This window comes from Salmo salar, chromosome ssa16 (genome assembly GCF_905237065.1).
Source record: "Salmo salar chromosome ssa16, Ssal_v3.1, whole genome shotgun sequence".
NCBI classification, from domain to species: Eukaryota; Metazoa; Chordata; class Actinopteri; order Salmoniformes; family Salmonidae; genus Salmo; species Salmo salar.
The window spans coordinates 1,051,382-1,068,878 of record NC_059457.1 but is presented as its reverse complement, the minus strand read 5'-3'; the positions used below and the strand labels follow the sequence as shown (position 1 = coordinate 1,068,878).

General features: G+C 41.6%; 1 protein-coding gene across 2 annotated transcripts in view; it reads left to right on the top strand.

Annotated features, from left to right (window-relative positions):
- Window positions 1–17,497, top strand: part of LOC106573022 (reelin) — a 318,605-nt gene that overhangs the window by 272,144 nt on the left and 28,964 nt on the right. The window contains exons 49-55 of one of the 2 annotated variants that reach the window (XM_045696831.1): window positions 6,121–6,289; window positions 6,417–6,557; window positions 6,743–6,920; window positions 11,864–12,057; window positions 12,300–12,604; window positions 12,928–13,082; window positions 13,508–13,722. In XM_045696831.1, coding sequence (XP_045552787.1) covers window positions 6,121–6,289; window positions 6,417–6,557; window positions 6,743–6,920; window positions 11,864–12,057; window positions 12,300–12,604; window positions 12,928–13,082; window positions 13,508–13,722 — 1,357 coding nt within the window. The remainder of the gene's footprint in view (window positions 1–6,120; window positions 6,290–6,416; window positions 6,558–6,742; window positions 6,921–11,863; window positions 12,058–12,299; window positions 12,605–12,927; window positions 13,083–13,507; window positions 13,723–17,497) is intronic. The other variant, XM_045696832.1, reaches the window with a different exon arrangement.

The following is a 17,497-nucleotide window of genomic DNA, read 5'->3' as shown; positions in this document are numbered from 1 at the left end:
ATAATCAAGAACAACAACCACCCGAGCCACTGCCTGTTCACCCTGCTACCATCCAGAAGGCCAGGTCAGTACAGGTGCATCTAAGTTGTCACCGAGAGACTAAAAAACAGCTTCTATCTCAAGGCCATCAGACTGTTCATCTAGACGTTCCGCTAGCGGAACACCTGCTCCACTATCCAATGATAGGCGTGGCGCAAATTACAAATTCCTCAAAAATACAAAAACTTCAATTTTTCAAACATATGACTATTTCACAGCATTTTAAAGATAAGACTCTCCTTTATCTAACCACACTGTCCGATTTCAAAAAGGCTTTACAGCGAAAGCAAAACATTAGATTATGTCAGCAGAGTACCAAGCCAGAAATAATCAGACACCCATTTTTCAAGCTAGCATATAATGTCACAAAAACCCAGAAGACAGCTAAATGCAGCACTAACCTTTGATGATCTTCATCAGATGACACACCTAGGACATTATGTTATACAATACATGCATGTTTTGTTCAATCAAGTTCATATTTATATCAAAAACCAGCTTTTTACATTAGCATGTGACGTTCAGAACTTGCATACCCCCCGCAAACTTCCGGGGAATTTGCTAACAATTTACTAAATCACAAAAAGCATAACAATTATTTTAAGAATTATAGATACAAAACTCCTCTATTCACTCGATATGTCCGATTTTAAAATAGCTTTTTGGTGAAAGCACATTTTGCAATATTCTAAGTACATAGCCCAGGCATCACGGGCTAGCTATTTAGACACCCGGCAAGTTTAGCACTCACCAATATCAGATTTACTATTATAAAAGTTTGATTACCTTTTGTTGTCTTCGTCAGAATGCACTCCCAGGACTGCTACTTCAATAACAAATGTTGGTTTGGTCTAAAATAATCCATCGTTATATCCGAATAGCGGCGTTTTGTTCGTGCATCCCAGACACTATCCGAATGGTAAAGAAGGGTCGTGCGCATGGCGCAATTCGTGACAAAAAAAATAAAAATATTCCATTACCGTACTTCGAAGCATGTCAACCGCTGTTTAAAATCAATTTTTATGCAATTTGTCTCGTAAAAAAGCGATAATATTCCGACCCGGAATGTCCATTTAGCTAAACAGAGGAAAGAAAACAAACCTTTCGGTCGACGCGGGCACGAGCCTGAGTCTCACAGTACTGTAACCAGCCACTACCCAAACGCGCTACTTTGTTTCAGTCGGAGCCTGCAAAGCAAAGATTCCGATTTTTGCCGCCTTCTGAGAACCTATGGCAGCCGTAGGAAGTGTCACGGGACAGCTAAGATCCTCACTCTTCAATAAACAGAGACAAGAAGAACGACACCTTGTCAGACAGGCCACTTCCTGCATGAAATCTTCTCAGGTTTTTGCCTGCCATATGAGTTCTGTTATACTCACAGACACCATTCAAAAAGTTTTTGAAACTTCAGAGTGTTTTCTATCCAAATTTACTAATAATATGCATATTCTATTTTCTGGGCCAGAGTAGTAACCTGTTTAAATTGGGTACGTTTTTCATCCGGCCGTGAAAATACTGCCCCCTAGCCCCAAGAGGTTTTAAACTGCCATCACTAACACAGAGAGGCTGCTGCCTACATAGAGACTTGAAATCGTTGGCAACTTTAAAAATGGATCAGTAGTCACTTAAATAATGCCACTTTAATAATGTTTACATATCTTGAATTACTCTTCTCATATCTATATACTGTATTTTTTACCATCTATTCCATCTTGCCTATGCCGCTGTGTCATTGCTCATCCATATATTTACTTGTACACTACTGTTCAAAAGTTTGGGGTCACTTAGAAATGTCCTTGTTTTTTAATGAAAAGCACATTTTTTGTCCATTAACCTCTATGGGCTAGGTGGGACGCTAGCGTCCCCCCCGTGGTGCACATCAACAGCAGGTGCATTTCAAGAGCGGCAAATTTGAATCCAAATAAATGTCAAAATTCAAATTTTTCAAACATACAACTATTTTACACCCTTTGAAAGATAAACATCTCCTTAATCTAACCACGTTTTACGATTTCAAAAAGGTTTTACGGCGAAAGCATAAATTTAGAGTATGTTAGGACAGTACATTTACAAGAGTTGTGTGTAATGTTTTGTCAATTCAAAGACAGGGTCACCAAAACCATAAAACCAGCTAAAATGATGCACTAACCTTTTACAATCTCCATCCGATGACACTCCTAGGACATTATGTTAGACAATGCATGCATTTTTAGTTCTATCAAGTTCATATTTATATCCAAAAACAGCGTTTTACTATGGCATTGATGTTGAGGAAATCGTTTCCCTCCAATAACCGGCAGTCAAGTCAGCGTCACAAATTAAATAATTAAAATGAGAAAACATTGGTAAAATATTATATTGTCATTTAAAGAATTATAGATTTACATCTCTTGAACGCAATCAACTTGCCAGATTTAAAAATAACCTTACTGGGAAATCACACTTTGCAATAATCTGAGCACTGCGCCCAGAAAAATACGCGTTGCGATACAGACTAGATGTCATGTTGGGGAGATCTAAAATCGAAAATACTATGTAAATAATCCATTACCTTTGATTCTCTTCATCAGATGTCACTTCCAGGTATCACAGGTCCATAACGAATGTAGTTTTGTTCAAAAAAGCTCATCATTTATGTCCAAAAATCTCCGTCTTGTTAGCACATGATCTAAGCCAGCCGGACTTCTCGTCATGAACGAGGGGAAAAAATATATTTACGTTCGTTCAAACATGTCAAACGTTGTATAGCATAAATCATTAGGGCCTTTTTTAACCAGAACATGAATAATATTCAAGGTGGACGAATGCATACTCTTTTATAACGTATTGGAACGAGGGTACCCAACATGAACTAGCGCGCCAGGTGTCTAATGGGACATCAACGTTCCATGGCTCTTGTTCGGTCAGATCTCCCTCCAGAAGACTCAAAACACTTTGTAAAGGCTGGTGACATCTAGTGGAAGCAATAGGAAGTGCCAAAATATTCCTCAGCCCCTGTGTTTTTCAATGGGATAGGTTTAAAGGTAATACAACACATCAGGTATCCACTTCCTGTCAGAAAATGTCTCAGGGTTTTGCCTGCCAAATGAGTTCTGTTATACTCACAGACACCATTCAAACAGTTTTAGAAACTTTAGAGTGTTTTCTATCCATATATAATAAGTATATGCATATTCTAGTTACTGGGTAGGATTAGTAACCAGATTAAATCGGGTACATTTTTTTTATCCAGCCGTGCAAATACTGCCCCCTAGCCCTAACAGGTTAAAATAACATCAAATTGATCAGAAATACAGTGTAGACATTATTAATGTTGTAAATGACTATTGTAGCTGGAAATGGCTGAAGGCCAGCATCCCGGAGTCACCTCTTCACTGTTGACATTGAGACTGGTGTTTTGCGGGTACTATTTAATGAAGATTCCAGTTGATGACTTGTGAGGCGTCTGTTTCTCAAACCAGACACTCTAATGTTCTTGGCCTCTTGCTCAGTTGTGCACCGGGGCCTCACACTCCTCTTTCCATTCTGGTTAGGGCCAGTTTGCGCTGTTCTGTGAAGGGAGTAGTACACAGCATTGTACAATATCTTCAGTTTCTTGGCAATTTCTCGCATGGATTAGCCTTCATTTCTCAGATCAAGAATAGACTGACGAGTTTCAGAAGAATGGTCAATGTTTCTGGCCATTTTGAGCCGGTAATCGAACCCACAAATGCTGATGCTCCAGATACTCAACTAGTCTAAAGAATTCCAGTTGTATTGCTTCTTTAATCAGAACAACAGTTTTCAGCTGTGCTAACAAAATTGCAAAAGGGTTTTCTAATGATCAATTAGCCTTTTAAAATGATAAACTTGGATTAGCTAACACAACGTGCCATTGGAACACAGGAGTGATGGTTGCTGATAATGGGCCTCTATACGCCTATTTAGATATTCCATCAAACATCTGCTTTTTCAAGCTACAATAGTCATCTACAAGATTGTCAATGTCTACACTGTATTTCTGATCAATTTGATGTTATTTTAATGGACAAGAAATTAGCTTTTCTTTCAAAAACACAAACATTTCTAAGTGACCCCAAACTTTTGAATGGTAGTATGTATATATATATATATATATATATATAGTATACCTTTACCAGACCTCTTATGTTTTACCAAACTGTTGGAGCTAGGAACATTAGCTGTTACCTATGCCCACGATAACATCTACAAAAGTATTCAGACCCCTTGACTTTTTCCATGTTTTGTTACGTTACAACCTTGTTCTGAAATGGATGAAATTGTTTTTCCCCCCATCAATCTACACATAATACCCCATAAAGACAAAGTAAAAGCAAGATTTAAAATGTTTGGGGAATTGTAAAACATTATTTTAAAACATTAAAATCACTTTTACAAAACTATTCAGGCCCTTTACTCAGTACTTTGTTGAAGCACCTTTGGCATCGATTACAGCATCAAGTCTTCTTGGGTGTGACGCTACAAGCTTGGCACACCTGTATTTGTGGAGTTTATTTCCATTCTTCTCTGCAAATCCTCTCAAGCTCTGTCAGGTTGGATGGGGAGCTTTGCTACACAGCTATTTTCAGGTCTCTCCAGAAATGTTTGATAGGGTTCAAGACTGGGCTCTTGCTCGGCAACTCAAGAACATTCAGAGACTTGTCCCGAAGCCACTCCTGCATTGTCTTGGCTGTGTGCTTAGGTTCGCTGTCCTGTTGGAAGGTAAACCTTCCATTCTGAGGTCCTGAGTGCTCTGGAGAAGATGTTCATCAAGGATCTCTCAGTACTTTGCTCGGTTCATCTTTCCCTCGATCCTGAGTAGTCTCCCAGTCCCTGCCGCTGAAAAACATCCCTACAGTATGATGCTGCCTCCACCATGCTTCACCGTAGGGATTGGTGCCAGGTTTCCTCCAGACGTGGCGCTTTGCATTCAGGCCAAAGAGTTCAGTGTTGGTTTTCTCAGAGAATCTTGTTTCAAATGGTCAGAGTCCTTTAGGTGCCTTTTAGCAAACTCCAAGCGGGCTGTCATATGCCTTTTACTGAGGAGTGGTTTCTGTCTGGCCACTCTACCATAAAGGCCTGAATGATGGACGGAAGGTTCTCCCATCTCCACAGAGGAACTCTGGAGCACTATCAGAGTCACCATCGTGTTCTTGGTCACATCCCTGACCAAGGCCTCTCTCCCCTGATTGCTCAGTTTGGCCGGGCAGCCAGCTCTAGGAAGAGTTTTGGTGGTTCCAAACTCCTTCCATTTAAGAGTGATGGAGACCACTGTGTTCTTGTGGACCTTCAATGCTGCAGAAATGTTTTGGTACCCTTCCCCAGATCTGTGCCTCGATACAATCCTGTCTTGGAGCTTAACCGACAATTCCTTCCACCTCATGGCTTGGTTTTTGCTCTGACATGCACTGTCAACTGTGGGACCTTATATAGACAGGTGTGTGCCTTTCCAATTCATGCCCAATCAATTGAATTTACCACAGGCGGACTCCAATCAAGTTGTAGAAACTCCCCAGGGATGATCAATGGAAACAGGATGCACCTGAGCTCAATTTTGAGTCTCTTAGCGAAGGGTCTGAATACTTATGCAAACAAGATATCTGTTTTTTATTTTTTATACATTTTAAAACATTTCTAAAAACCTGTTTTCGCTTTGTCATTATTGTGTAGATTGATGAGGGAAAAAATGTTTATAATCAATTTTAGAATAAGGCTGCAATATAACAAAATGTGGAAGAAGGGAAGCGGTCTGAATATTTTCTGAATACCCTGTATTCGCTGCTCCCGTTTGGCACAGCGATCTAAGGCACTGCATCTCAGTGCTTGAGGCGTCACTACAGACACCCTGGTTTGAATCCAGGCTGTATCACAACCGGCCGTGATTGGGAGTCCCATAGGGCGGAACACCATTGGCCCAGTGTCGTCCAGGTTTGGCCGGTGTAGACCGTCATTGTAAAGAAGAATTTGTTCTTAACTGACTTGCCTAGTTAAGTAAAGGTTACACATGTGTATGCGACTAATAACATTAGATTTTATTTATAATTTGATTTATGCGTCTTTCTGTACCCTTGTCCATCACAGCCATTGAGCTTGAGTATTCTCTGGACCTGGGTCTGCACTGGCAGCCTCTGGTGCGTGACTGTCTCCCCACCAGTCAAGACTGCTCCTCCTACACCCTACAGAGACTGCTGGTGGCAGACACATACAACAAGTGGGGCCGAGTCACTCTGCCCGTTCCCACCTACGCCAGGTCAGTTACACGTTGTTTGACTGCCAAACCAAACCGAGGTTGTTATTCTTCAAAATAACTGTCTAAACATTTGAACAGCTTTAAATGTTGGTACGAGTTGTATTATGTCATTAACATGTATCTGCAGGTCTCCAGCTACACGCTTCCGTTGGTTCCAGCAGGCTCCGTTTGACAAGCAGCAGACCTGGGCTCTGGACAACCTCTACATCGGAGACGGCTGCTCCGACATGTGCTCCGGACATGGACGCTGCCAGCAGAGCTCCTGTGTGTGAGTGACTGATATTTCAATAACACACCAGCCTGAAAGAATAATTACAGACACGAATGTGGTGTTCCATTGCCATGTTGAAGTTGAAGTCTCGACATCCGTAACAACAATATCACACACATCAACCTGAGAGGCCATTCAATAACCTCCTTACCCCTTTCTCTCACCTCTCGTCCCCCATGTAGGTGTGACCCAGAGTGGGAAGGCGAGTACTGTGATGAGCCTGTGGCCCCCCTGCCCTCCCAGCTGAAGGACAGTTTCAGCCGGGCCCCCTCTCTTAGCCACTGGCACCTGGTAATCGGGGGAAAGCTCAGCACTGTGTGTGGGGCCGTGGCATCTGGAGCTGCACTGCACTTCAGCGGGGTCAGTGCCTATCAATCCATTGTGCCTGTAAACCACACTACGTACAGAGAGAGTTTTCATCTGTATTCTTCGTAGCTGTTTACATACCATAACAGTTAGAGGCTGGCACTACAGTAAGACATGAGTAAGATAAGATAAGATAATAAGAATGAGCTGTATTCCGGCATAAGCAAACAAGAACATTCTCACACATAAGCGGAGCTCCTAGTTGCCGGGGACTTTAACTTCTCTAGGGCCGGCGGGACGAAATCGTCCCACCTACGTAACAGCCAGTGGAATCCTGTGGCGCGTTATTCAAATACCTTAGAAATGCTATTACTTCAATTTCTCAAACATATGACTATTTTACACCATTTTAAAGACAAGACTCTCGTTAATATAACCACACTGTCCGATTTCAAAAAGGCTTTACAACGAAAGCAAAACATTAGATTATGTCAGCAGAGTACCCAGCCAGAAATAATCAGACACCTATTTTTCAAGCTAGCATATAATGTCACAAAAACCCAGAAGACAGTTAAATGCAGCACTAACCTTTGATTATCTTCATCAGATGACACACCTAGGACATTATGTTATACAATACATGCATGTTTTGTTCAATCAAGTTCATATTTATATCAAAAAACAGCTTTTTACATTAGCAAACTTCCGGTGAATTTACTAAATTACTCACGATAAACGTTCACAAAAAGCATAACAATTATTTTAAGAATTATAGATACAGAACTCCTCTATGCACTCGATATGTCCGATTTTAAAATAGCTTTTCGGTGAAAGCATATTTTGCAATATTCTCAGTAGATAGCCAGGCATCACAGGGCTAGCTATTTAGACACCCAGCAAGTTTAGCACTCACCAAAGTCAGATTTACTATAAGAAAAATGTTATTACCTTTGGTGTTCTTCGTCAGAATGCACTCCCAGGACTTCTACTTCAATAACAAATGTTGGTTTGGTCCCAAATAATCCATAGTTATATCCAAATAGCGGCGTTTTGTTCGTGCGTTCAAGACACTATCCGAAAGGGTAAATAAGGGTTACGAGCATGGCGCATTTCGTGACAAAACATTTCTAAATATTCCATTACCGTACTTCGAAGCATGTCAACCGCTGTTTAAAATCCATTTTTATGCCATTTTTCTCGTAAAAAAGCGATAATATTCCGACCGGGAATCTGCATTTAGGTAAACAGACAAAACAAAAATAAGCATGGGGTCGCCTCGGGCACGCGCCTAAGCCCATAGTACTCTGATCGGCCACTTGCCAAAAGCGCTAATGTGTTTCAGCCAGAGGCTGCCTCGATATCGTTCAGCTTTTACCGGGCTCTGAGAGCCTATGGGAGCCGTAGGAAGTGTCACGTTAGAGCAAAGATCCTCAGTCTTCAATAAAAAGAGCCCAGATGAACAACAACTTGTCAGACAGGCCACTTCCCATATAGAATCCTCTCAGGTTTTTGCCTGCCATATGAGTTCTGTTATACTCACAGACACCATTCAAACAGTTTTAGAAACTTTAGGGTGTTTTCTATCCAAAGCCAATAATTATATGCATATTCTAGTTACTGGGCAGGAGTAGTAACCAGATTAAATCGGGTACGTTTTTTATCCGGCCGTGTCAATACTGCCCCCTACCCCCAACAGGTTAATGCAGGGAAACTTAAATCCGTTTTACCAAATTTCTATCGGCATGTTACATGTGCAACCAGAGGGAAAAAAAACCCTGGACCACCTTGACTCCACACACGGAGAATCATACAAAGCTCTCCCTCGCCCTCATTTTGGCAAATCTGACCATAATTCTATCCTACTGATTCCTGCTTACAAGCAAAAATTAAAGCAGGAAGCACCAGTGATTAGATCAATACAAAAGTGGTCAGATGAAGCAGATGCTAAGCTACAGGACTGTTTAGCTAGCCTGTTGGGGCTAGGGGGCAGTATTGAGAATTTTGAAAAAAATATGTGCCCATTTTTAACTGCCTCCTACACCAACTCAGAAGCTAGGATATGCATATTATTACTAGATTTGGATAGAAAACACTCTGAATTTTCTAAAACTGTTTGAATGGTGTCTGTAAGTATAACAAAACTCATATGGCAGGCAAAAACCTGAGAAAAACAAAATAATTTTGTGGCTGTACTATTTTTTCGAGTTATTGTTAATAGATCACACAGTGAGAAAGGATTCATTTCGCACTTCCTACGGCTTCCACTCGATGTCAACGATCTTTATAAAGTTGTTTGACGCGTCTATGATGAACAGAGACCGGATGACAAGGAAGAGAAGTTGACCTCCCTGGGATGTCGTCACTTCATTATTGCCTGCACCTGCGCAATCATGTGATGCGAGACATTTTTCAAAAACGTTTTTCAAGACACAGGAGAGGTCGGGTTGAAACATTACTGATGTTTCACGTTAAAAATGGCTCTAAAGATTGATGCTAAACAACGTTATTATTTTTTTAAAGAATTATAGATACATTACTCCTCTATGCACTCTATATGTCCGATTTTAAAATAGCTTTTCGGTGAAAGCACATTTTGCAATATTCTAAGTACATAGCCCGGCATCACAGGGCTAGCTATTTAGACACCCAGCAGGTTTAGCACTCACCAATATCAGATTTACTATAAGAAAAATGGCCTTACCTTTCCTGTTCTTCGTCAGAATGCACTCCCAGGACTTCTACTTCAATAACAAATGTAGGTTTGGTCCAAAATAATCCATAGTTATGTTCCAACAGCGACGTTTTGTTCGTGCGTCTCAGACACTATCCCAATGGTAAATAACGGTCGTGCGCACGGCGCATTTCGTGACAAAAGATTTCTAAATATTTCATTACCGTACTTCGAAGCATGTCAACCGCTGTTTAAAATCAATTTTTATGCAATTTTTCTCGTAAAAAAGCGATAATATTCCGACCGGGAATCTGCAATTAGATAAACAGCCGAAGGAAAATATATCACTGGGTCGAATCGGGCACGCGCCTAATTCCATTGTCCTCTGATGGGCCACTTGGAAAAGGCGATAATGTGTTTCAGCCTGAGGCTGCCTCGTCATCGTTCAGGTTTTCCCGGGCTCTGAGAGCCTATTGGAGCCGTGGGAAATGTCACGTTACAGCTAAGATCCTGACTCTTCAATAAACAGAAGCAAGAACAACAACACCTTGTCAGACAGGCCACTTCCTGCATGAAACCTTCTCAGATTTTTGCCTGCCAAATGAGTTCTGTTATACTCACAGACACCATTCAAACAGTTTTAGAAACTTTAGGGTGTTTTCCATCCATATGTAATAAGTATATGCATATTCTAGTTACTGGGTAGGAGTGGTAACCAGATTAAATCGGGTATGTTTTTTATCCGGACGTGAAAATACTGCCCCCTATCCCAAACAGGTTAACTACTTCTAAGCTTTTACACCGCTGCTATTTGCTGTTTTTGATTTTGTCATACTCTTGTGAATTCTATGGTTTTTACTAGATTACTTTTTTTCATGTTGTTTGTCTGTAATTTTTGTAATGACTTGGTGCTGCCTATCTTGGCCAGGACGCTCTTGAAAAAGTGATTTTAAATCTAAATGAGCCCTTCCTGGTTAAATAAAGGTTTAATAATAATAAAAATGCTCGCTTCAAGGCAAATAACACTGAAACATGCATGAGAGCACCAGCTGTTCTGGAAGACTGTGAGCGAGCATGCGCTGACCTACTGGCAAGTGTCTTCACTGACATTTTCAACCTCGCCCTGTCCGAGTCTGTAAAACCAACATGTTTTAAGCGGACCACCATAGTGCCTATGCCCAAGAACACTAAGGTAACCTGCCTAAATAACTACCGACCCGTAGCACTCACGTCTGTTGCCATGAAGTGCTTCGAAAGGCTGGTCATGGCTCCCATCAACACCATTATCCCAGAAACCCTAGACCCATTCCAAGTTGCATACCGCCCCAATAGATCCACAGATGATGCAATCTCTATTGCAATCCACACTGCCCTTTCCCAGCTGGACAAAAGGAACACCTATGTGAGAATGCTATTAATTGACTACAGCCAAAAGAGGCAAAGGAGATGATTGTGGACTACAGGAAAAAGAGGACTGAGCACGCCCCCATTCTCATCGACAGGGCAGCACTGGAGCAGGTTGAGAGCTTCAAGTTCCTTGGTGTCCACATCACCTGCAAACTGACATGATCCAAGCACACCAAGACAGTCGTGAAGAGGGCACGACAAAACCTATTCCCCCTCAGGAGACTGAAAAGATTTGGCATGGGTCCTCAGATCCGCAAAAGGTTCTACCGCTGCACCATCGAGAGCATCCTGACTGGTTGCATCACTGCCTGGTATGGCAACTGCTCGGCCTCCGACCGCAGGGCACTTCAGAGGGTAGCACGAACAGCCCAGTACATCACTGGGGCCATGCTTCCTGCCATCCAGGACCTCTATACCAGGTGGTCAGAGGAAGGCCCTAAAAATTGTCAAAGACTCCAGCCACCCTAGTCATAGACTGTTCTCTCTGCTACTGCACGGCAAGCAGTACCGGAGTGCCAAGTCTAGGTCCAAGAGGCTTCTAAACAGCTTCTACCCCCAAGCCATAAGACTCCTGAACACCTAATCAAATGGCTACCCAGACTATTTGCATTGCCCCCCCCCCTCTCTCTTTTACACCGCTGCTACTCTCTGTTGTTATCAGGGTTAGAATTTATTACAATTCAATTTGGGAAGTGAGCCGACACTACAATTTAATAACAGAAAATTCCTGATTGAGAATAAACTGCAATTTTTACTTGAATTTGATTTTCTCTTTATAACCTCAATTAATAATATTTAAATTGTCATTTTAATACATAAATTAAATTGAGCCCAAACCTGGTGTGTCTCTCTCTTCATCTAATATGTCTTTCTCTTTAACCTCCATGTTTTCTCTTGTGTTTGTCTCTCTCTCCAACAGAGTTGTAGTCGTCAGCTGGTGACGGTGGATCTGAACCTGACCAACGCAGAGTTCATCCAGTTCTACTTTATGTATGGCTGCATGACCCCACCGAGCAACCGTAACCAGTGTGTGCTACTCGAGTTCAGTCTGAATGGTGGAATTAACTGGATCGTGTTGACAGAGATCTTTTACGACCTGTACAGAAAGCCTGGGTGGGCCTTTTTTATGAAAAATAGATACACGCACACTTTGTTGATTACTCCCAGTGCTCCCACAGTTTGTTTTTACCCAAAGGTCTTCGTCAGGCTTAACACACATGAAAAAGTAGGAGTATTTATAGACTTACAAGTAATGAAGTACAGCAAAATAGGATATACAGTAACTGGGAATTGGCTTTAACCTGTCCACTTCTTTCACATCAGATTCCCAATCCTAACCTGTGTGTCATGTGTAGATTCGTCAATGTACTGCTGCCCCATGCGGCCCGTCAGGAGGGTGTGCGTGTGCGCTGGTGGCAACCGACCCACGAGGGGTCCGATCACAGTGACTGGGCGCTGGATAACGTCCTAATCGCTGGCTCCGACCCGGGGGCACAGATCTCTGACACCTTCGGAGGGGTGGCACTGCCTAACCACGAGAGAGCACCTGCTGATGGTACCCCCACGGGCAGGATAGGCCTGTTGAATGAGGGAGAGGAGGAGAGCACCTCAGGTATATACACAGGGGATCTGGACGAGACCACAACATACACCACCACAGGTACATACACAACTACAGGTACATACACAGTTGGGGGAGTATCTTTCAGTCATACAGGCCCCAATTCTGACTTGACTTCCCATGTCTGATTGTTGAGTTGAGTTTGCGCATCTCATATTAGGTTTCATCCTAATAAGCAATGACCGCATCAAATACAACTGCTTTCAGAAGGAACATTTATTGAATCTAGGTATTTGAAAAAAACAAATAAGGTATTTGAAAAAAGGTATTTTGTTTGATGAGATGGATGCTTACTTTCTCTCTCCCTCTTCCTTTCTCTCTCTCTTTCTCTGACCCCTCACCCCTGCTTCCCTCTATCTCAGTGAGTGAACACTGGCTGTTCAGTGAGGACTGTGCGGTTCAGAGGTTCTGTAGCTCTCCAGACGGAGTCATGGTGTGTGGTAATGATGACGGCAGAGAGGTGTATGCAGTCACACATGACATCGTCCCGGACAAAGGCTGGGTCATGCAGTTCAAGGTAACAACAATTGTGTACAAAACAGTGGAAATGTTTGAGTGTGTGGTCCTGTCGAAAAACAAATCTTGTTCCTACCCCCTAGACCAGGGATGTTCAATTCCGGTCCTGGAGGGCCGAAACATTTCTGTTTTTTTGTTTCTACCTATTAGTTAATTGCTCTCACCTGGTATCCCAGGTCTGCATCAGTTCCTGATTAGGAGAGGGTGAAAGCCAGAAGTGTTTTGGCCCTCCAGGACTGACATTGAACACCCCTGCTTCTCTAGACACTTCTGAGATTAACCGCTAGGAGTGTGTGTGTGTGTGTGTGTCTGTGTTTGTGTGTGTGTGTGGGGGGGGTTGGGTGTGTTTGTGTATATTGTGATCAAAAGTACAGGATATGTGTGTATGTACAAGAAATGTTTTTGCATGTTCATGTGTCTCTACAGATTGTGGTGGGCTGTAGTGTGCCGGAGCGCCATGCCGAGCATCAGGTCCATGTCCAGTATTCTGTGGACTTCGGTGTCTCCTGGAGGTACCTGGTGCCTCAGTGTCTCCCTGCTGACCCCTGCTGTGGAGGACAGATCTCCCAGCCCAGTGTCTTCTTCCCTGCCCAGGGTTGGAAAAGGGCCGTCTACCCCCTAACGGACAGCCTGGCAGACACGTGAGTGACAAGCCTGATCAATACAGTACAAACATGCACATACAGTACCAGTCAAAACTTTGAACACACCTACTCATTCCAGTGTTTTTCTTCATTTGTACAATTTTCTACATTGTAGAATAAAAGTGAAGACATCAACACTATGAAATAACACATATGGAATCATGTAGTAAGCAAAAAAGTGTTAAATCAAAATATATTTTCGATTTTAGATTCTTCAAAGTAGCCACCCTTTGCCTTGATGACAGCTTTGCACACTCTTGGCATTCTCTCAACCAGCTTCACCTGGAATGCTTTTCCAACAGTCTTGAAGCAGTTCCCATAAAAGCTGGCTGCTTTTCCTTCACTCTGCTGTCCAACTCATCCCAAACAATCTCAACTGGGTTGAGGTCGGGTGATTGTGGAGGCCAGGACATCTGATACAGCACTCCATCACTCTCCTTCTTGGTCAAATAGCCCTTACACAGCCTGGAGGTGTGTTGGGTAACTGTCCTGTTGAAAAACAAATGATAGTTACACTAAGCGCACAGCAGATGTGATGGGGTGTCACCTCCGCTGAACAGTGTTGAGATGTGTCTGTTACTTGAACTCTGTGAACCATTTATGTGGGCTGCAATTTCTGAGGCTGGTAACTCTAATCAACTTATCCTCTGCAGCAGAGGTAACTCTGTCTTCCTTTCCTGTGGCGGGCCTCATGAGAGCCAGTTTCATCATAGATCTTGATGGTTTTTGCAACTGCACTTGAAGAAACTTTTAAAGATCTTGAAATTTTACGTATTGACTGACCTTCGTGTTTTAAAATAATGATAGGTTGTCATTTCTCGTTGCTTATTTGAGCTGTTCTTACCATAACATGGACTTGTGCCAAATAGGGCTACATTCTGTATACCACCCCTACCTTGTCACAACACAACTGATTGGCTCAAATGCATTAAGAAGGAAAGAATATTCCACAAATTAACTTTTACAAGGAACACCTGTTAATTGAAATGTATTCTAGATGACTACCTCATGAAGCTTGTTGAGAGAATGCCAAGAGTGTGCAAAGCTGTCATCAAGGCAAAGGGTGGCTACTTTGAAGAATCTCAAATATTAAATACTTAATACTTACTTAATACTTAATACTTAAACACTTTTTTGCTTACTACATGATTCCATATGTGTTATTTCATAGTTTTGATGTCTTCACTATTATTTTACAATGTAGAAAATAGTAAAAATAAAGAAAAACCCTTGAATGAGTAGATGTGTCCAAACTTTTGACTGGTAGTGTACATAAGCAAGCATGCACACACAAACACACATACTCAACCTGGCTGGCACACTCTCTCCTTGCTTCCTCCAATACTTTCTTTAGGTTCAAGACATTCGGACTGTCTCAAGTTACAGTTGAATGGAGGCTTCCTTAACCTCCCTGGGCGAGGTGGGACGCTAGTCAACAGCCAGTGGAATCGCGTGGCGCGAAATACAAATACCTCAAAAATGCTGTAACTTCAATTTCTCAAACATATGACTATTTTACACCATTTTAAAGACAAGACTCTCGTTAATCTAACCACATTGTCCGATTTCATAAAGGCTTTACAGCGAAAGCAAAACATTAGATTATGTAAGGAGAGTACCCTGCCAAAAATAATCGCACAGCCATTTTCAAAGCAAGCATATATGTCACAAAAACCAAAACCACAGCTAAATGCAGCACTAACCTTTGATAATCTTCATCAGATGACACTCCTAGGACATTATGTTATACAATACATGCATGTTTTGTTCAATCAAGTTCATATTTATATCAAAAAACAGCTTTTTACATTAGCATGTGATGTTCAGAACTAGCATACCCACCGCAAACTTCCGGTGAATTTACTAAATTACTCATGATTAACATTCACAAAAAACATAACAATTATTTGAAGAATTATAGATACAGAACTCCTTTATGCAATCGCGGTGTCAGATTTTAAAATAGCTTTTCGGCGAAAGCACATTTTGCAATATTCTGAGTACATAGCCCGGCCATCACGGCTAGCTATTTTGACACCCACCAAGTTTGGCCCTCACCAAACTCAGAATTACTATTAGAAAAATTGGATTACCTTTGCTGTTCTTCGTCAGAATGCACTCCCAGGACTTCTACTTCAACTACAAATGTTGTTTTGGTTCCAAATAATCCATAGTTATATCCAAATAGCTCTGTTTTGTTCGTGCGTTCAGGTCACTATCCGAGGGGTGACGCAAGCGCATTTCATGACAAAAGATTAAAAAATATTCCATTACCGTACTTCGAAGCATGTCAAACGCTGATTAAAATCAATTTTTTATGTTTTTTTCTCGTAAAATAGCGATAATATTCCAACCGGGCGACGTTATATTCATTCAAAGGCTGAAAGATTTTTTTTTCGAATTCTCATGAACGCGCAGCTCCAGTGTCACTGTTCCCAGCCTGACCACTCACAAATTCTCCTGCTGTTCTTCGCCCAGAGACAGCAGACACCCCATTCCACTTTCTGGCGCCTTCTGAGAGCCAATGGAAGCCTTAGAAAATGTCACGTTACAGCAGAGATGCTGTATTTTCGATAGAGATGCAACTGAAGGACAACAAATTGTCAGACAGGGCACTTCCTGCATGGAATCTTCTCAGGTTTTGACCTGCCATATGAGTTATGTTATACTCACAGACACCATTCAAACAGTTTTAGAAACTTTAGTGTTTTCCATCCAAATCTACTAATTATATGCATATTCTCATTTCTGGGCAAGAGTAGTAACCAGTTTAAATCGGGTACGTTTTTTATCCGGCCATGCAAATACTGCCCACTAGCCCCAACAGGTTAAAAACAGCCTATGGAAGATAATTTAAAAATCTTGCCTCACTTAACCTCTATGGGCTAGGTGGGACGCAGGCGTCCCCCCCGTGGTGCACTCCATCAACAGCAGGTGCATTTCAAGAGCGGCAAATTTGAATCCAAATAAATGTCAAAATTCAAATTTTTCAAACATACAACTATTTTACACCCTTTGAAAGATAAACATCTCCTTAATCTAACCACGTTTTACGATTTCAAAAAGGTTTTACGGCGAAAGCATAAATTTAGAGTATGTTAGGACAGTACATTTACAAGAGTTGTGTGTAATGTTTTGTCAATTCAAACACAGGGTCACCAAAACCATAAAACCAGCTAAAATGATGCACTAACCTTTTACAATCTCCATCAGATGACACTCCTAGGACATTATGTTAGACAATGCATGCATTTTTAGTTCTATCAAGTTCATATTTATATCCAAAAACAGTGTTTTACTATGGCATTGATGTTGAGGAAATCGTTTCCCTCCAATAACCGGCAGTCAAGTCAGCATCACAAATTAAATAATTAAAATTAGAAAACATTGGTAAAATATTATATTGTCATTTAAAGAATTATAGATTTACATCTCTTGAACGCAATCAACTTGCCAGATTTAAAAATAACCTTACTGGGAAATCACACTTTGCAATAATCTGAGCACTGCGCCCAGAAAAATACGCGTTGCGATACAGACTAGTCGTCATGTTGGGGAGATCTAAAATCGAAAATACTATGTAAATAATCCATTACCTTTGATTCTCTTCATCAGATGTCACTTCCAGGTATCACAGGTCCATAACGAATGTAGTTTTGTTCAAAAAAGCTCATCATTTATGTCCAAAAATCTCCGTCTTGTTAGCACATGATCTAAGCCCGCCGGACTTCACTTCATGAACGAGGGGAAAAAAATATATTTACGTTCGTTC